The sequence below is a fragment of the Mastigoproctus giganteus genome, chromosome 14 (genome assembly GCF_048544385.1).
Source record: "Mastigoproctus giganteus isolate SK-2022 chromosome 14, ASM4854438v1, whole genome shotgun sequence".
Taxonomy (NCBI): domain Eukaryota; kingdom Metazoa; phylum Arthropoda; class Arachnida; order Uropygi; family Thelyphonidae; genus Mastigoproctus; species Mastigoproctus giganteus.
In genome coordinates, this window is record NC_143588.1 from 24,060,849 (window position 1) to 24,082,278 (window position 21,430).

Consider the following 21,430-nt stretch of genomic DNA (forward strand, 5'->3'; position numbering starts at 1 on the left):
AGAAAATTTCAAATGTGCACATCTGCATACATTTTTCCTTATTATGTGTATAAATAGTTTTAATTTTTTTAAAAAATATATATGTGCTTGTAATATGTGATATTAGATCCAATATTTACTTAAATTTAAAATTTTTTTCAAAATTTATTTAAAATTTGGAGAGCAGTGAAGCATTCTAAATTTGAATGTTACTATCTCTAACCCAAATGAATATCAAACTTGAATGCACAACAAAAACTTTGTTTTCGTAGTGCATGAAAAAAATTATTACATACAAACAAATTTAACATTGCAAATATATTTTTTATCACTGTTTATTTAAAAACTAGTTTTCATATATATATATATAGTTGCTTATAAGCATATTTTATATCTAACTTCTTGCTTTATCATATTTCCTTTATTCTTACCATTCTCCAAATAACTACTCACACACTGTGATTGAAGAGATATGAAGTTTGCAGGTGATACAAAGGTTGGCAGGGTTGTTAATGACAGTAATGGCAGTGTGCTACTGCAACAGGATCTAGAAAATTTGGGCACATGGGCTGAGAAGTGGCAACTGAAGTTTAACATTGACAAGTGCAAAGTAATGCATATGGGCAGAAGTAACCCCAGAGGAACATACCAACTGTGTGGTACTACACTTAGGGTGGTAGAAAATGAAAGACCTGGAAGCAATTGTGCAGTCAGTATGAAGTTTTCTGAGCAATGCAGACAGGCTGTTAAGAACAGGTAATGGGGTTTTGTCAATGATATACAGGAATTTTTCTAGCAGGGAAAAGGAGGTGATTATCCCTTTGTATAAGGGCAATGGTCAGGCCACACCTTCAGTACTGCATACAGGTCTGGAGGCCTCATTTTAGGAAGGATGTAGATTTGCTTGAGTGCGTACAGAGAAGGGCAACAAGATTGGTGAGAGGAATGAAGGGATCCTCTTACTAAGAGAGGCTTAAGTTCTGCAAATTGCAGCGGCTGGAGACTAGGCACCTGTGAGGTGATATGAATGAAGTGTATAAGGCCTTGAATGGGTTGAGCACGCTGAATTCTGATGGGATTCTTCCATCTCAGATCGTAATCTGAGATTACGATCCTAAGGGGGCATAAATTCAAATTGAGGAAAGACAGTTGTAGAACAGATGTGAGGAAATTTGCCTTTAACCAGCGGGGTGGTTAATTGCTGGAACAAACTTCCATCTGTCATTGTGGAAGTTGATAGCTTAAATAAATTCAAGGAGGAACTGGACAAACATTTAGAGGGAATGGTTGTGTGAAATTTTTTTTTTTGGCTGATGCTACATAAGCTCACATGCTTGCTTACTTTCAGGTTGCTGACAAACTTAATCGATATTTTGCATTTACATTCACATATGAGGAATTTTTATGGATGAGGGTGCTAGAAGTGAGTCAAATTCTAACAGGGAACTCAACAAATTTTGTGATAACTGAGAGGAAAGTGGAAGAGAAATTGTTAAAGCTAAACATAAAAAAGGCACCTGAGGCACCAATTCAATATCAAGTTATATTGAATACTTTTGATCAGTAATAACAGTATACTACTGCAACAGGATCTCACTTGGACTAATGTTATTAGTGGAGTTCCCCATCATTCGGGGCTGGGCTCATTGTTGCTTTCTATATTTATTACTGATAATGATGAAGACATATCAGGCTTAATGTCTAAGTTTGTAGATGATAGGTTAGTGGGGTAATTAATCACAATAACCAAAGTACAAAATCACTGCAACAAGATCCAGACAAATTAGACAGATTGGCTGAGAAGTGAGAATTGAAGTGTAATATTGACAAATGCAAGGTATTTTCCATGGGGAACAATACTCCCAGATTAATGTACTAGCTGTGCGGTGGAGAATGAAAAACATCTGGGGGAAATTGTGCAGTCAGATATGAAGTTCTCTGAGCAATGCAAACAGGCTGCCAGGACAGCTCATTAGGTTCTGTCAATGATATACAACTTTTAGAGCAGGAGGGATAAGGAAGTAATTATCCCATTATATGAGGCAACAGTTAGGCCACATCTTGAAGTCTGGAAGTCTCATTTTAGGAAGGATGTAGATCTATTCAAACAGAGAAGAGCAACAGTATTGGTGAAGGGGTACTCTTAAAGGAAAGACTTCAGTTTTGCAAACTGCAGCATCTGAAGACTAGGCAGCTGCAAAGATATCTGATTGAGATGTTTAAGGCTTTAAGAAAAGACTCAGAATAATTGAATTCTGATTTATTTTAAAAGTATGAATATAATTTTTATTATCTATTATTAAAAAAATTAAATAATTATAAAAATCTGCAGCTTTTATATAAGAACTAAAGGTTTTGGATAATTATTTTTCATATAATTTAATTATAATTAAATAAATTGATAATTTCATTTATTTAATTATTACTATTATTTAATTTTGTTCCTGGAAATACAGAATGCTATATCTTTATTTTCCAATTCTTCATATTGAAGCCTTTTTTGTCAATATATTTGAAGGGGGAAAAATGGCAATCTTACCTTAAAACAACACAACCCAAGGGTTTTAACTGCATTTGAACACAGTCAGACAAGAAGGAATGAGCAACAGATACACATCTCTCAGTCAACTCATCCCAAATACAAAACACCATGTAAAAATATAGGTAATAGGCTGCTTACAAGAAAATTCAATATTTTATACCATTGAGAAAACAATATGCACAATACACAAAATGCAGAAATATTAGTATAGGATAAACACAGGTGCCAGTGAAATAATACAGATAACTTACCTTATATTATTCTCATCCATGCCAAATATATAATCAAACATTGTAAAATCATCTTCTGTTACCTGGAATGCACATATATAAAAGTTTGTTATAAACTTTAAAAATATTAATAATCAACATATCAGTTAATAAGGTAGCTACCAAACTCTCAATATACAGCTACAACGAACACTGCAATAATTTGAATCCTGGAATAAAAAAGACACATTACAAAGCAGTATTTCCAAACCTGTGGGTCGTAACCCAAACTTAAATCACTGATACAGATGTATCAGTGATTTAAGTTTGGGGGATCATTTGAAATTCTGTTAAAAAAAAAAATAATAATGAAATAATCAAAAATATTATATTAAAATTAAATTATGATGTACCTGTGTGTCATAAAAATAAGTTACTCCATGGGGGAGTTTATACCAGTGGCCAATCCCTCTTTGACTAAAAGAAAAATTTCAGACATCTGTTCTATGATTATTTCCTCTTAATGTAAACTAAGTGTAAAAATACCCTCAACCATTTTAAAGTACAGTATTAAACACCCCAACCAGATCTCCTCACAGATGTCTGGTTTCCAAACACTAGTATATCTCTTGTGCACTTTATATAATAGCACATTCACTCTGTTTCTATTTGTGAAGTTATGGTATATAATTTGGCAGAATCGGCTTGACTGCACTGTTCATATAACTTCAACTGTATAGTTACTCACAACGTCTTTTCATTATCAAGCAACATTTTTCAGCATATCCAATTAATTTAGGGAGACCTCTTTGAAGCAGCAAAAACCTTTATTACTCCATTAAGCACCTGCCAACCTTCACATCATCAAAACACTTAGACCATAATCAGAAACAAATCATCAGCATCATTAATAAATATCAAAAACAATAAGGGACCAACACCTAGAAATTACATTTTCCTGATCTTGACATAAGCAATTTTGGCATTGCACCATATATCGGAAATCAGAAACAACAGCTGTCAAGCACTGATTCTTGAGGAACACCAAGTCTAACTCTAGTCCAATCTGAAGAATGACCATTAATCACAATTCATCTCTATCTCTTCAGCCACACTGCAATCCATCTAGGGATCTTTAAAAAACAATAGTTGCAGAGAATATAGATGTGCATGGAATTTTTATTCAGCCAGAGTAATCGACTGTCAGAATAAACTTCCATCTAGTTTTGTGGAAGTGGTTAGTTTGAATAAATTTAAAGAAGTTGGACAAATTATTAAGAGGAATGAGCAAACTAAGTGGGTATTTTATTTTTTTGGCTGGCACTGTATAAGTTTTGCTTTCTTGCCATGCTGTCAGTACTAATAGTAAATCCAGAGGCATTATATACCTTCAGGATGTAAAGTTTTTCTAATAAACAATCTTCTGTAACTGCAGCATCACTAATTTCATACTGCTCAACATTTCATTGCATAGTTAAAGATGGATACAAAGTGTTCAACTGATCATCAAAATTGGTTGGGTTATCTATAGTTCCACTAATGGCTCAATCCAATTCATTCTTTTCATCTTTGTATTTAAGTACATTAAAAACCTCTTGTCCCAGTTCTTTGCTCACTTAGTCAATGATGTCTCTTAATCAATCTGTACCTTTACCTTTAACAACTGCGACTACTCCTTTCATCATCCAAATTGTAACTGCTTGACTACTTCCCTGCTAAGGAGGATTCAAAAGAGTACACTGCATGATCACTTCCTGCTAAGAATACTATTAGTCCTATTTCATGGCTGATGATGAGGTATAGAATATTGTTGCCCATAGACTTTCCCTAACAAGCTGATGTAAATAACAGTTGTCACATTGGTTTTAAAAATTCTGTCCCTCCCCTACAGTGAGTTCCCATCCCATTTTGTTTCAATCAATAAAGGGCAAATTATAATCACACACAACAAGGTATTCAAAGTCATTAGTAATAGTAAAACTCTCAGCATACCTACCCACTGGGTTTTCACAAGAGATATGTAATAAGTTAACTTTCATCTGAAAAGATTGATGCAGTGTTCAACTGATCAGCAAAATCAGCTGGGTTACCTACAACAAACTACAATTTTTAACAAAGTCCAAAAATGTCTCAGAGTATTTCATTTGTGCAGGTCCATCTCAATTCAATAAAAGTATGGAAAAACAGAAGAGGTTTGAAGGCCAACCTAAGAGACAAAAAGGATATTATGAAAATTAGCATCAGGCCATTCATTATACATGAATACACGAAAGGTATAGTAAAGTTGCAGCTTCTGAATACCAAATAAAATTTTAGTGTAATAAGTTTAAATAGGGTCAAGAAACCATAAATGATAATCACTGCTCAAGACAACCGATGAAAGTGGCAACTTCAGAAATATGCCAAAAATTAATCCTTGCTTTTTTTTTTTTTTTTTTTTTTTGTAACAATAGAATCAATAGTACTCAGTAATGTATGTGGGTTGAAGGCTGAGAAGACAGAAGGTACTTATTCAAATTAGACTTAAATTTCTGTAGATTGTAATATTTGGAAAATACATGTAAAGGAAGGCTATAAAGCGTTTAGGGCTAAAGCCTCAAGCATCAATAATACATAGCCAAATCTGAATTAACAGAATTTTCGCAAAACGGCATCGTTTTAAGTTATATCTCATATTGTGAATACCTTCAACAAGTTGCCATGATATTGTACTACTTTGAATAAGTAACACTTCACGTGAGGAAAAGACTAATGTTACTTATTCTCAAATGGATATCACCACCCAGACGGCACCACCGTTTCAGGGCTATTTGGCCCTTCTTCGGTGAGTGGGTAGGTACCCGAGTGATGCAATGATGGCAAAACAGTTATGAAGTATAACTCTACAACATGAGAGATGCCTGATGGTGTATGATGTGTTTAGACTATAAAGTGTTTAGGGCTGTAGCCTCAAGCTATGGAAAAGTCTAGACTATGTATAAGTATAGTGTTTTTGCACTATACTATACATAGTCTAAGTATAAGTATAGCACTATACTTATACACAGTCTAAGTATAAATATAGCACTATACTTATACATAGTCTAGACCAGTGTTTCCCAACGTGGGTCCCACGCCCCACATGGGGGCAATTTGATTGTTCAGGGGGGCAATTCAAAAATTGCTCGTCTAGAGTTTAAAACAACCGCCTACTATGATTTAACTTGTACAAAAGAAGAATTGTTGGTATCTCAATTTTAAATAAGCATTCGTTAAATGTTGTACTTTCTATAGAGCTGCACTTGAAAGTTTGGAGTAATATCAACTACAGTTTGCTCGGAGAGTATTGCTTACTATGCCTAGTGAAGGAATAGTACGTACTGTATTGGACGATTGCTTATGGCATATGCAATGTGCAAGCAAAGTGGTTGTCTACTGTAGCCTACCGCAAACTCAGCATGTTATATGAAATAGGTAATTCCTTTCATACAAACGCTCGTTTGGGCATCGTGACTGTACATTTGGATAGGTTTGACGATCTCAGATTAAAATAAAAATTACTTTGTCCACGCACAGAATTATTATTAATGAAGAACCGTGATATACAATGGTATGTATTTGTCATATATGTATTTCTGTGGTCTCAGTAAATAAGTAAATAAGTCCAAAAACTCGAATTTGCAGGAGAGGAAAAATAAACTTCACACTCTCATATAAACACGCATATATTCGAATATACAAATATTTATTACTCACGCTAAAACTACAATAACGAAGATAGCTGCATGTCACATAATAGTAAATAATAAATACTTTATTATAGTGCACTTATCTCATTTTTGACAAATTAGACTTATCTGCTTGTTCACAGAGACCACAGATTTAATAGCCCGAATTCAGTAATTCGTGTGATTTATTCATTCAAAAAGCGTACTAATAATTAATTTTGATATATTAAAATTAAATTAAATTAACTTTAATGCATAGTTTATTTTTAGTTTTTGATTTATCTTATATTTATTTCTTTCAGTTGCACAGTAAAATGAGTAGTGCAAGTAAAAAAAAAGTTCGTCAGTATTCAGAGGAATACTTAAAATTTGGTTTCATACCCGCTATCCACGATCAAAAGTCACCTTTTTGTCTTTTATGCCAACAATGCTTGACCAACGAATCAATGAAGCGAGGTCGTCTTGAGGCGCATTTCAAGGCGAAACATAATGCCCTTGTAAATTCAGATTTAAATTACTTTCAAACTTTAAAGAAGAATTATGAAAAAAGAGCAACATGAAAGTCTCTGTTTATTGCTCATACTGCAACTATCAATCGTACTCTTGAAGCTAGTTATGAAATTTCTTTACTCATTGCTAAATCTGGGAAAAATCGTACTATAGGAGAGAATTTAATCAAACCATCAATATCAGCATTTCTTAAACAGTTCTGGAAAAAGATGACAAAGACGTGAAAGCTATGCCACTCAATAACAATACTGTTAGCAGAAGAATAGATGAAATGAGTGAAGATATTGAAATACAACTTGTTGGAAAGCTGAAAACAAGAAAATTCTCAGTGCAAATGGATGAATCAACTTTGAGAGACAGTGAAGCCGTACTGATAACTTATGTAAGATATATTGATAAAGGTAATTTTGCTGAAGAAATGTTATTCTGTAAATCATTAGAGAGCACCACTACCTCCAAAGGTATATATAATAAGCTAAAAAATTACTTGGATGACAATAATATACCAATGAAAAATATAACATCTTGTGCTGCAGATGGTGCTCCTAATATGATGGGCAAGAAAAATGGCTGCTTAAAATTGATGAAAGATGAGAATCCAGAAATGCTTCATGTGCATTGTGTTATTCATAGGGAAAACTTGGTAGCTAAAAATATTTCGCCTGTTCTTAATGAAGTATTAAATCAGTTATAAAGTGTGTCAATGCTATTAAAGCTAATGCCAAATGTGAGCGTCTCTTCAAGCTTTTTTGTGAAGAACAAAATGCAGACCATGTGAGACTTTTACTTCACACTGAAAGGGAACTGCTTGAAAAGATTTATGGAACTATTTGATACTATTAGTGACTTTTTAAGTGACAAACCTGAAATGAAGCATCTGTTAATGGTCGATGGTAAAGAATTTGTGAGTTATTTAGCCGATATCTTTGAAAAACTAAATATATTAAATAAACAACTTCAAGGAACAAATAAAACTCTCGTCAATGCAAAAGCGAAGATATTTGGTTTCATTACATTCATTGAATTATGTCAAAAATATATTTGTAACAAAAATTTTGTTACAAAATTTTTGTTAAAATTTTTGTTACTGATACTGCTGTACTTGTTATTGTCGATCATCTGAAAATTCTGTCCACTGATTTAAAAGAAAGTTTTCTGATTTAAAACAAATTGATTTTCCAACCTGGATGATGCAACCAATGTTAATAGATTTGTTTGATGTATCAATGCAGTACCAAGAAGAACTGTCAGAAATGCAAAATGATGAGTCAGTTAAAACTTTATTCAATATAAAAGGAGCGATGGCATGGCTTTGTGATGAAACAGAAATTAAATACCCAAATTCAACCAACTTTGCAAGAGAGCTATTATTACCGTTTCCATCTTCATATTTAGCTGAATGTGGATTTAATGCCATAAATGATTTGTTACTAAAGAAAAGAAATCGACTGGATATCACAAAACTGGGAGATTTGAGACTGAAGCTGACTAAATTGGAGCCCAATATAAAATCTCTCTGCATCAAGCACAAGGGTCTCACTAAATTTAGGGGCGCCTCCGTAGCCAGGTGGAAAGGAGCAGTAGTGCGTAGCACACGCTTCTTGATTATACCGGGGTTCGAGCCCGTCACCACCAAATACGGAGAATGCGGAAATGTCAGGGAATGACCCCCGCATATCCCGGAACAATATGGCCTTAGTTGCTAATGCTCCTAAAAACCAAATAACAAACAACAAATAAACACTAAATTTAGTGCACTCATCTAGAAGTGACTTCACATGGAATGTTGAAATTATTAAACAATTAAATAATAATTACTAAAAATTAAAATATTATAGAAAAATCTTTCATATAAATTATTTTGTACTTGAATTTTAGTTGTCTATTATATGTTTTGAAAATTTACTTACTATTTTTTTCTTAATAATTTCCTAATGATTTCTTCCTAAAACCTAAGTCTTGTGTCCTGAACAAGTTGTAATTAGGCTTCATTTAGGGAATAATCCAATTTTTGAATATAAAAAATATGTATATCGGTGTTTCCCAACATTACATAGGGGGGGGCATCAGAATTTTAGAAAGACTTAGGTGGGGCATGGTAAAAAAAAGGTTGGGAAACACTGCTCTAGACTAACCACTACTGTGAACGACCTGGCTAGTAGAAACCTCGTACTCACAAATGAGTGGAAATTACCATACAAGATAAAACTGGACGGGACTTTACTATAAGTCAAAATGTGATATACTCGGACTGGACACTTCCTCGACCATGACTGTGACTGCAGCTCCGCTGCCGCCTAGCCAGCTGGTGACCTGGGCTGGGCACCTTGCCTGGCCCTTCTCTCCCTGTCCTGATGGGGGAGAGGAGGGCACGGTATCTCTGTCTCCTCCCTGCTGCCCCCTTTCTCCATCTTGCTCATGGACTTACTGTTCAAAATTTGCCTAATAAACCCTACACTTTTTCGACCATCAACGGTGAAAGCAATATTGATATTACTCTGACCTCTGTCAAAATTGATTGTTGTATCTCTCATTGGGATGTTGTCCCAGAGTTAATCAACAGTGACCACCGTGCCATAGTTTATGGTCTTCTTCCTGGGCAGCGAGTCGATGACCTTCAATTTACTGATCTTAGGAGATTTTCCATTAACAGTATTAAATGGAACAAATTTAAAGATTTTCTCTCTGCTGTCTTTACAACAGAAATGATCGAATCCCTTAATATATTAATGGCTGAGGAGACTTGATTTTGTTCAAACCCAGTTGTACGTGGCCACGGATTATGCAGCGAAGAAAAAACACAAGACAACTCCTGTCCCTTGGTGGAACTCAGATCTTGCAAATTTAAGATCGCAATTTCAGAATGCAAGGAAGGAATATCAAAAACACAGACATCTGTCTTAACAGGATGTTCAAGCAAACAAGGATTCTTATAGAGATCTTTGGAGGAGATACCACAAAGAAATAGCTAATGCTAAAATAGATTGTTGGCAAGGATTTGTCAAACAGATTGGGAATTCAGAACCGTGGGGATTAGTTTACAAAATCTCCAGAAACAAACTAATCTGTGGAGAAGTGTACAATACAGTAAGAATAAACTGAGTAGAATCTGAGGACTGGAGCTCTACAGTACATGCTATAGTGTCATGTCTGTTCCCTAAAGATATTCCAGAGTTGGATACATTGGAGCAAGGCCAGATACATCTTGAAAATAGTATGTATACGGGTTCAACTGATATTGAGTGTTTTAATCTGTTGGAGTTGGGTTCTGCTATAGCTAGACTAAACAGCAAGAAATGCCCCGGAATTGACCTTGTGGAGAATCTTGTTATCATCAAGTTTTTCAACTTATACCCACAAGTACTGCTAAATCTCTTGAACAAATGCCTCCTGGAAGGATACTTTCCAAATCAGTGGAAATTGGCATTGCTCAAGATTCTTCACAAGACATGGAAAAACACATCCGATCCCTGTGCTTACAGGCCAATTTCCTTACTTGCTAATCTGGGAAAGTTATTCAAACATCTTCTGGCTCCCAGAATACTACAGAAATTTGAGGAAAACCAATTATGCTCAAGCTGCCAGTTTGGCTTCAAAAAAGGGAGGTCCACTGATGCTATTCTTACGTTGACTAATTTTATCCAGAATTCATCTTCTAAATATGTTTTGGCAATTTTTGTGGACTTTGAGGGCACTTTTGACTCCCTCTGGTGGGAGAGTGCCCTCAGGTCTTTAAGGCTGACTAAATGTGATAATTATGTGTACAGGGAACTGAGATCATACTTTAATGAGAGATACATCACGGTCAAGGCAAAGCATCTGTCTTATAAGGCCCAGGTTTCGAGAGGATGCCCCCAGGGGTTGGTGTTGGGGCCTCTCCTCTAATGGCGTATTAGATCAGTGGCTCACGAGAACATACAAGGATTCTCTAAAGGTGGCCTACGCCGATGACCTCGTGATTGCCATAGAAGGAAGGTCACGTAAGGTATTAGAGGACAAAATCAACCCATCTTAGATGATTTGGTGGCATGGGCTGAAATCAACAAGCACAAGATATCTCCGAGTAAAACAAATTTCATGACATTTAAAAACCACTTTAATTATGGAAGACCACCAAGAATTCAACTGAATGGTTCACAGATACCTTATGTTCCCTCAAAACAAATATCTTGGCATAATCCTCGATGATAAATTAACCTTTCTCCCTCATGTCACCAAACTGAAGGAAAAAATTAGAAATTTTACTGCTTCGGTCATAAGAATCTCCAAAACAGACTGGGGTCTGAATCAAAATACCATGAAACTATATTATAAAGCAATATTTCTGCCTATAGTTTCGTACGGAGCAGGTATTTGGCACCAGAACATCGTTAAGGTGAAAATCAAAAATAAGCTACTATCAATTCAAAGAACAGTGCTTCTGGCACTAAATAATGCCCTCCAAATCCCTGCCTTTAGATTTATTTATCTTATACCGTGGCATGATTTATAAACATAAGAAAGGACTGCAGGTATCTATTATGGGAATTACAACAGACCCAGTTAGTAACTTGAAGACAGAATGGAAAAGAATATGGAGTGAAATGGTTAGTATTTGGCAAAGTAGATGGAATGAGTCTGTGCACGGTGAAGTCACAAAGAAGTATATTGAAAATGTTGAGTTTGCTTATACTCAACCTTCTGTTTCATGGTTTGCACCAAGCATGTTTACGACGTATTTATTAACAGGCCATGGATCTTTGAGGGCCAAACTTTTCAACAGAGGTTTGGAGCCGGATCCTTTTTGCACCCGTGGTCAAAGGGAGGACAGGATCCATGTTTTACTATTTTGTCCGCAATATACAGACCATCGCTACTTAATCAGGTTCCAGGTCTAGCTGAGGACAATGTAAAAATACTAGTTGAGAACAAAACAAACTGAGACTTTCCAGACCTTTGCAGAATTGGTCTTTAAGAAAAGATTTGAACTAAGAACTCAAATCCAAAATCAAATATAAATCTGACAGCTGAGAAGTTAATAAATGTTTGTATCCCATTAAATATAAATAGAATGACGTTGTAAGATATGTAAATTTAATTGGATTGCTAGGATTTAGAGTTAAAATTCTATTATCTTGTACAAATGTAAATATTTAATTTGCTAGGTTTATTGGAGTTTTTCAAATTGGCTTGTATCTGCTGAGGCTTGGATATTTTTCCCTTTTTTTTTTTTTTTTGCTGGTTTCCAGGTTTGGGCAACCTGGGAACGGGACTGCACTATCTCCGGTGGGTGCGGGATTCGTGCACAAGGCACTAAAGGTGATAGTAGACCCAGGCTTGGCTGCTTGTGCCTGGGGGCGGGCTGCAGCTGCCTAGGTGTTGCCTGCTCCTTGGTGGAAAGGTGGACGTACACCTGCGATACACCAATACAAAAAGCTTTGAAGAGTTTCTGCACCAATACAGACGTGTAAGGTGGAGATGGGCTAAGGCCTAGGAGCCACCCTTGATACAGGTAAAACACACACATACACACGAGTTCAGATATAATATAGTATTTTATATATGAACTCGTGAGTTATATGATTTTATAATGAGAATGCTAATGCATATGAAATTGTATATATATCTTCTTTGTAAGTTTTGTATATAATTTTGTAAATAATTGTGTACACAAATAAATGGGAAAAAAATGCCCCTTTCTCCCTCCTCTGGTGGGGCATGGGCATGCCCCACTGATCTTCCCTGTGATCACCTTCCCTATCGTCCCCATATTTCTGTATTTTCCCCCCAGCCTTCCGCTTCTCCCCAACTCTACCTAACACCCTAGCGTATGCCCCACAGAAGTCAAAATTTAATAATGATTAAATTTAATTAATTGCACCTCATAACTCCATTCAGCTTCTCTACTTCAATTGTCTAAACTCCCACTGAGCAGTGCATTTTTTTTTTTTTTTAAGTCCTAGACACTGAAATCTCAGAAAACTAGGTGGCAGGGTCTGCCAGAGTAGACTTCAAATTGCTGGGTACCTGGTCTGCCTCCACGAGGCAGAGTGTGGGCAATGTTGGCCTCAGCAAGGATCCAGCAGCTAAATAGCTAGATGAACAATGATACACAACACTACACATTTAAAAAATCCACACACTTTTAAATCTCTGGCCTTCCAAGTGAACTGGTACACCAACAATGAAAGAAATGCAGAGATGGGGAAACCCCTGGTGCTGCAAGACATCAATACACTTTACCTTGAAGTCGTCAAAAGCTGACTAAGCCATAAAATCAGAAAGGGATCTCATGCACAGTCACCTTCCTACTTACAGAGCCATTTACACATAAATTAACCACACTCGGAATTTAAGAAAACCCATTCTGTCTCTGTGACCATGAAGAAAACTAGGAAAAGTCATGTGCCTCTGTCCTCAGTATGGTGACTACTGGACTATACTATTCACGAAGATACAAGAAAACCCCCGAAATTCTGAGCACCTTTTTCTCACGGAAGAAAAGTTTTATATACGAGGGGGTATCAAGAGTTTGTACACTGAACTAAGTAAACATTATTAGGAAGATGCCGTTTTTAATATAAGTTGTCTACATATCCAATAACTAATATGTGAAATTTCATTCCCATAGATGATCGCTCACCAGAGGTGGAGCCCGGAATCTGACGAAGGACACTATGGTTGACAAAGTGGAGTATCGAGCAGTGATCAAGTTCCTACATTTGCAGGGCAAGAAAGCTCAGGAAATTGACGAAGAAATGAAAGCTGTATGGGAAGAATTGCCCATCCTATGACATTGTAAAAAAATGGAAACGGGAATTCCAAGTCGTACAAGTGTCTTTGACGAGCCAAGAGAAGGAAGGCCATCAACATCCACATACAGTGAGATGGTTGCAAAGGTTGAGCAGCTGGTGCTGAGTGACAGACATGTGACAATTCATTTCATCGCAAATGCGGTGGGAATTAGTTATGGGGCTGGCCACAGCATTTTACATGACCATCTGCACATGTCTAAGTTCTCTGCACGATGTGTTCCACGTTTGCTGACGCCTTTGCAGAAGCAATGTCGAATGCAATGCTCTCGCCAACTGTTGGATTTGTGTAATGCGGATGTTGAGAACTTTTTTTATTGGTTGGTGACAAATGACGAATGCTGGGTGACAAGCTAGTTTCAATCTCGGCACGGAACTAACTTATTGAATTAGGTCTATTACGATCTCAGATTAAAATAAAAATTACTTTGTCCACGCACAGAATTATTATTAATGAAGAACCGTGATATACAATGGTATGTATTTGTCATATATGTATTTCTGTGGTCTCAGTAAATAAGCAAATAAGTCCAAAAACTCGAATTTGCAGGAGAGGAAAAATAAACTTCACACTCTCATATAAACACGCATATATTCGAATATACAAATATTTATTACTCACGCTAAAACTACAATAACGAAGATAGCTGCGTGTCACATAATAGTAAATAATAAATACTTTATTATAGTGCACTTATCTCATTTTTGACAAATTAGACTTATCTGCTTGTTCACAGAGACCACAGATTTAATAGCCCGAATTCAGTAATTCGTGTGATTTATTCATTCAAAAAGCGTACTAATAATTAATTTTGATATATTAAAATTAAATTAAATTAACTTTAATGCATAGTTTATTTTTAGTTTTTGATTTATCTTATATTTATTTCTTTCAGTTGCACAGTAAAATGAGTAGTGCAAGTAAAAAAAAAGTTCGTCAGTATTCAGAGGAATACTTAAAATTTGGTTTCATACCCGCTATCCACGATCAAAGGTCACCTTTTTGTCTTTTATGCCAACAATGCTTGACCAACGAATCAATGAAGCGAGGTCGTCTTGAGGCGCATTTCAAGGCGAAACATAATGCCCTTGTAAATTCAGATTTAAATTACTTTCAAACTTTAAAGAAGAATTATGAAAAAAGAGCAACATGAAAGTCTCTGTTTATTGCTCATACTGCAACTATCAATCGTACTCTTGAAGCTAGTTATGAAATTTCTTTACTCATTGCTAAATCTGGGAAAAATCGTACTATAGGAGAGAATTTAATCAAACCATCAATATCAGCATTTCTTAAACAGTTCTGGAAAAAGATGACAAAGACGTGAAAGCTATGCCACTCAATAACAATACTGTTAGCAGAAGAATAGATGAAATGAGTGAAGATATTGAAATACAACTTGTTGGAAAGCTGAAAACAAGAAAATTCTCAGTGCAAATGGATGAATCAACTTTGAGAGACAGTGAAGCCGTACTGATAACTTATGTAAGATATATTGATAAAGGTAATTTTGCTGAAGAAATGTTATTCTGTAAATCATTAGAGAGCACCACTACCTCCAAAGGTATATATAATAAGCTAAAAAATTACTTGGATGACAATAATATACCAATGAAAAATATAACATCTTGTGCTGCAGATGGTGCTCCTAATATGATGGGCAAGAAAAATGGCTGCTTAAAATTGATGAAAGATGAGAATCCAGAAATGCTTCATGTGCATTGTGTTATTCATAGGGAAAACTTGGTAGCTAAAAATATTTCGCCTGTTCTTAATGAAGTATTAAATCAGTTATAAAGTGTGTCAATGCTATTAAAGCTAATGCCAAATGTGAGCGTCTCTTCAAGCTTTTTTGTGAAGAACAAAATGCAGACCATGTGAGACTTTTACTTCACACTGAAAGGGAACTGCTTGAAAAGATTTATGGAACTATTTGATACTATTAGTGACTTTTTAAGTGACAAACCTGAAATGAAGCATCTGTTAATGGTCGATGGTAAAGAATTTGTGAGTTATTTAGCCGATATCTTTGAAAAACTAAATATATTAAATAAACAACTTCAAGGAACAAATAAAACTCTCGTCAATGCAAAAGCGAAGATATTTGGTTTCATTACATTCATTGAATTATGTCAAAAATATATTTGTAACAAAAATTTTGTTACAAAATTTTTGTTAAAATTTTTGTTACTGATACTGCTGTACTTGTTATTGTCGATCATCTGAAAATTCTGTCCACTGATTTAAAAGAAAGTTTTCTGATTTAAAACAAATTGATTTTCCAACCTGGATGATGCAACCAATGTTAATAGATTTGTTTGATGTATCAATGCAGTACCAAGAAGAACTGTCAGAAATGCAAAATGATGAGTCAGTTAAAACTTTATTCAATATAAAAGGAGCGATGGCATGGCTTTGTGATGAAACAGAAATTAAATACCCAAATTCAACCAACTTTGCAAGAGAGCTATTATTACCGTTTCCATCTTCATATTTAGCTGAATGTGGATTTAATGCCATAAATGATTTGTTACTAAAGAAAAGAAATCGACTGGATATCACAAAACTGGGAGATTTGAGACTGAAGCTGACTAAATTGGAGCCCAATATAAAATCTCTCTGCATCAAGCACAAGGGTCTCACTAAATTTAGGGGCGCCTCCGTAGCCAGGTGGAAAGGAGCAGTAGTGCGTAGCACACGCTTCTTGATTATACCGGGGTTCGAGCCCGTCACCACCAAATACGGAGAATGCGGAAATGTCAGGGAATGACCCCCGCATATCCCGGAACAATATGGCCTTAGTTGCTAATGCTCCTAAAAACCAAATAACAAACAACAAATAAACACTAAATTTAGTGCACTCATCTAGAAGTGACTTCACATGGAATGTTGAAATTATTAAACAATTAAATAATAATTACTAAAAATTAAAATATTATAGAAAAATCTTTCATATAAATTATTTTGTACTTGAATTTTAGTTGTCTATTATATGTTTTGAAAATTTACTTACTATTTTTTTCTTAATAATTTCCTAATGATTTCTTCCTAAAACCTAAGTCTTGTGTCCTGAACAAGTTGTAATTAGGCTTCATTTAGGGAATAATCCAATTTTTGAATATAAAAAATATGTATATCGGTGTTTCCCAACATTACATAGGGGGGGGCATCAGAATTTTAGAAAGACTTAGGTGGGGCATGGTAAAAAAAAGGTTGGGAAACACTGGTCTAGACTTTTCCATAGCTTGAGGCTTCAGCCCTAAATACTTTATAGTCTAATAACATCATACACCATCAGGCATCTCTCATATTGTGGAGTTATACTTCATAACTGTTTTGCCATCATTGCATCACTCGAGTACCTACCCACCCACCGAAGAAGGGCCAAACAGCCCTGAAACGGTGCCGTCTGGATGGCGGTATCCATTTGAGAATAAGTAACATTAGTCTTCTCCTCAGGTGAAGCGTTACTTATTCGAAGTAGTACAATATCATGGCAACTCGTTGCGAAAGTATTCACAATATGAGATATAACTTAAAAACTATGCCGTTTTGCTAACATTCTGTTAATTCAGATTTGGCTATGTATTATTGATGCTTTTGCACTATGTAAAGGAAGGTTATTCCAGAGAAAAGAAGTAGAAAGGGTAAATGAGGATAAGTTGGTTCTCTGTGTTTGAAACTGGACAGTTTCAAACACAGTGAACAGATGTTAACTGGTTCTGGCATGTGTTTGAACTGGTTTGAAAGAGAGCACCCAGCAAAAACTTGTGTATGAGAGAGACTTCATAAGAGACTGGTCATTAATTAACCTAACTGTCTTCTGAATAGAGTCCAGAAGCTTCTGGAAGGTTTGGGATTTTTTATGATATATTGGCAGCTTAGGAAAAGAGATTTCAGTGACAATGTGGGAACAATATTCTGTGGAATGGCAAATCTGAGATTTGTAAAGAGTGAGTGGTTATTCAGAAGAAAAGTAATTCTGAGAGTGTAAAAGAAAATACTATATATATATATATATATTTTTTTTTTTTTTTTTTTGCGCAGAAGAAGCAATATTTGTGATGTGCTTATGCATGAGAGATTAGAAGTCAAGGTAATTCCTCAATAAACATACGTGATCCTTTTTAGAAAGCTGTTTGTCATTGAAGATGAGCAAAGGAACAGCACTTTTTTTTTTTTTTTTGTGAGAAATAAGATTGGACTGAATTTTAGAAAGATTAAAGTTAAATAATTTTCTTTGATTCACTGGAGAATTGCTTAGAGATCAACATTTAAGTCATTAAGTCATTTCATGTCAGTGGAACAAAACCATTAATATACAAGAGTAAAAGAGTGGGAGAACAACCTAAATCTTGCAGAACACACCAGCACTGATGGAGATGTTAAAAGACCATACCATCTCTTACAGTGAGAGAAAATTGGGTCCAATAATGTAAATTGCAAAAAGCAGTCTAAAAGGAAGTTTGTTCAAAAGACCTTTAAGTCAAACATGATCAAAAGTAATGCACCTGGCAATCATTAATCAGATGAAAGGTTGATACAGTTTAAGAGTGGTAGGTTGACAGATTTCTCCATTACTTTGTATGAGTAGAGGTAAGTGTAATGGGGTAGTAAATGAAGGAGAGGGCTCTGTAATACTTTTTAGGAACTGGCTGGATATGAGCAAATTTCCATGCAGAATAAAAAAAAAAAAAAAAAAAAAACACAAACAGACAGCAGCAGAAGCAAAGGAGAAACGGCAAACTGAATTTTAGGCTCGGTGCCAATTTCCTTGGCACCGAGCCTAAAATTCAGAAAACATTTCAAAACATTTCTTCCTTCTGTTTGAATACCATGAGAAGCGAAGCACTGAGTAGAATGTATTCAGCATGGTTGGAGGTCATTTACCAAGATTGTCGATACAAGAGTTAGAAGAAAAGTAGGATGCTAGCAAGTTTGTTTTATCTTTAAATGAGGATGCAACAAAACCATCAGGTTATAACAGAGGTGGGAATAAAGGGCAAAAGGCATGGACAATAGCTTTGGCAAGAAAACAAAATGCCTGACTACCAATGTGGTTAACATTTGGACAAAAAGCAACTTTCTACTCATAGCCTATTCAAGATGGAGTGTGGATTAATTAATAACTGTTTTACAGTTGTGAGCCTGAGGCATAAAATGAAGCTTAAGATTTGGATACAACTTGCTAACTGTATCCAATAATGTATCGTCTGTCTCTACTCTGCCAGCTAAATGACAGGGGAGAGAGAGTCCAAGTAGTGTGTAAGCAGACAGCAAAGATCACATTATGTCAAGCAGCTGGATATATTCTTGCCATGTGTATGTCATATCCTAAAATTTCATTAATTCTACAACATGTTCCTCTCATCTATTTTTGTTTATATGCAGAAAGATCTAAACCTCCCAAAAACTTCCTCATTCATTTCACAAATACATTGTTTTAGTTCCAATCTCAATGATGTCCATTTCCACTTAATCTATCAAACCTAATTTTTTTCTGGCAGAGTCTCAATTATCAGATACCTCAACCACTTCTCATCTAAGTTTGTAATTATTCCCTCTATGATTCCTTTTGCTTCAAAAGTGGTACTTGTGCTTATATCTGTTCTGATATTTCTTGCATCAAAGACTTTGATGCAAGAAATATCAGAAATGATCAAAGACTTTGATGCAAGAAATATCAAGAGATATTTCTTGCATCAAAGACACTTTGGGATCTCCTTCTTTGATCTTCACTGGCTTAAAACCACTCTACCCCATTCATTCAAATTCATTTGTTGCCTCTTCAATTCCTCAATCTCCACTAATCATTCTGAACTCTTTGACTTCCTTTCTTTGAAACTTTGCTTTCTCCAATCTTAACTTTCCTAATAGTGAGGTGATTTCAATGTTTATAATTTCAGCAGGGTTCAGTTTTCTAGGTGCATGGACTCAGCTGGTCAAGATGCTGAGCCTTTTGCAATTACTAATAACCTTACACAACTTGTTCATTTACCTACCAGAATGCTGGACAATCAACCACACAACCAACAAACACTGTTAATCTTTTCCTCACCAACACCCCTTCAAAGTGCATAGTTGACATAAGTGACACTAGGCATCTTGGATCACAACTTGACAATGGTCTCTTTTCCAGTGGAGCCTCTCTCTCTCTCTCTGATGACCATTCTCATCTTGTGTCATTTGGCATTACAAGAATGTGAAATGGATGACCTGCAAGATTTCTATTCCTCTTTGGTTGGATTATGTTTTTAATTTTCCAATTCCAGTATTTCCTCAGATTGTCTCAAATTTCATGCCTAAAAGAACCACTTGCTGTTCTTTTAATGATAAAATTCTTTATTCCTGATTCCAACATAAACTCTTGTCCTTCAGTTAAAGCTTGGTTTCCGATAAATATGCTAAGGCTATGCAAAATAAGAATGCAGCATTCAATTGAATGTTGTAGAATTAATAAACTTTTTGGATATGACATACACATGGCAAGAATATATCCAGCTGCTTGAGATACTGTGGCCTCTGCAGACTGCATACACACTACTTGGACTCTCTCTCTCCCATCATTAACTGGCAGAGCAGAGATAGTAAGGTGATACATTAGTTGATCTAGATGCCTCCTAGAGACTTGCCAACAGATTCAGTCCAGTGGATTACCTAGTGGCCAGCCTGTAAAAGCCACATGAAAGCAGTACCTGCAAAATGTAAGGAATAATGTATCTCACCATGATGCCCATCAAAATTTCTGCAGACATCACACTTATGGCATGATAAAAGAAATGAGAGGGTTGAAAATATTTGAGTGCAAAATCATAGTGCAATTCACACCTTCACCCACAGTAGGCACAGTTTGTAGGCATTGAATGACTGGAAAAGAGAAGCCTGGTTTGATGGCTGTCATGCCAACAGACAGGTTTGTGTTCGATGCTGAACAGGTGAACAGCTGCAGCCAGACTGCATAGTTGGATGAAAAGAGGACACTGGCAACGGTACATATAGTTAGGGAGATTGGTCCTCCTCCTCCTCCCTATTGGGCACACCTTCACTGCCAGATCCTTCCTGGACACCATTTTGGCACAAATTGCCTTAGAACATCAAAGCAACAGTTACAAAGAAGCAGGAGTACTGTGGCTTGGGAGAGATGGAGGGTGGGATCTCCAATGGATCAGCTTGTGAAATGTTTGTGGATTTATGTGGAACAGGACATGATCTAGCCAAGGAGGATATCCTTGTGTGTGCTAGGTTCAGAGAGTGTCAAGGAGAAATTAGGTGCCAACTCGGAGTTCCGATGGGCACCTATGTCTGTTTGTTTGTTTGGTTTTTTTTTAGGAGCATTAGCAACTAAGGCCATATTGCTCCGGGATATGCGGTGGTCATTCCCTGACCTTTCTGCATTCTCCGTATTTGGTGGTGACGGGCTCGAACCCCGGTCTAATCAAGAAGCGTGTGCTATGCACTGCTGCTCCTGCCCACCTGGCTACGGAGGCGCCGGGCACCTATGAGTGTTTGAAGAGTTGGGTAGATGCCCTTGAAGGAATTAAAGTGCAGGACCCATCAAGCTTTCAGCTACCCAACTCAACACCAGAGCTCCCTCTTGTGCATCAGACTGCACAGAGGCAATCTCCAAGGTAGAATGCACTGGTCCCTCAGGAGATAGTTATTATCGGTGACTCCATTGTCAGAGAGATGGG

At 36.1% G+C, this 21,430-nt stretch overlaps 1 protein-coding gene across 1 annotated transcript in view; it reads right to left on the bottom strand.

The window, feature by feature from the left end:
• The window catches only part of LOC150075022 (low molecular weight phosphotyrosine protein phosphatase-like), a 106,717-nt gene that overhangs the window by 15,432 nt on the left and 69,855 nt on the right, over nucleotides 1-21,430 (bottom strand). Inside the window, exon 4 of the mRNA XM_090389038.1 lies at nucleotides 2,773-2,834. Coding sequence (XP_090245164.1) covers nucleotides 2,773-2,834 — 62 coding nt within the window. The remainder of the gene's footprint in view (nucleotides 1-2,772; nucleotides 2,835-21,430) is intronic.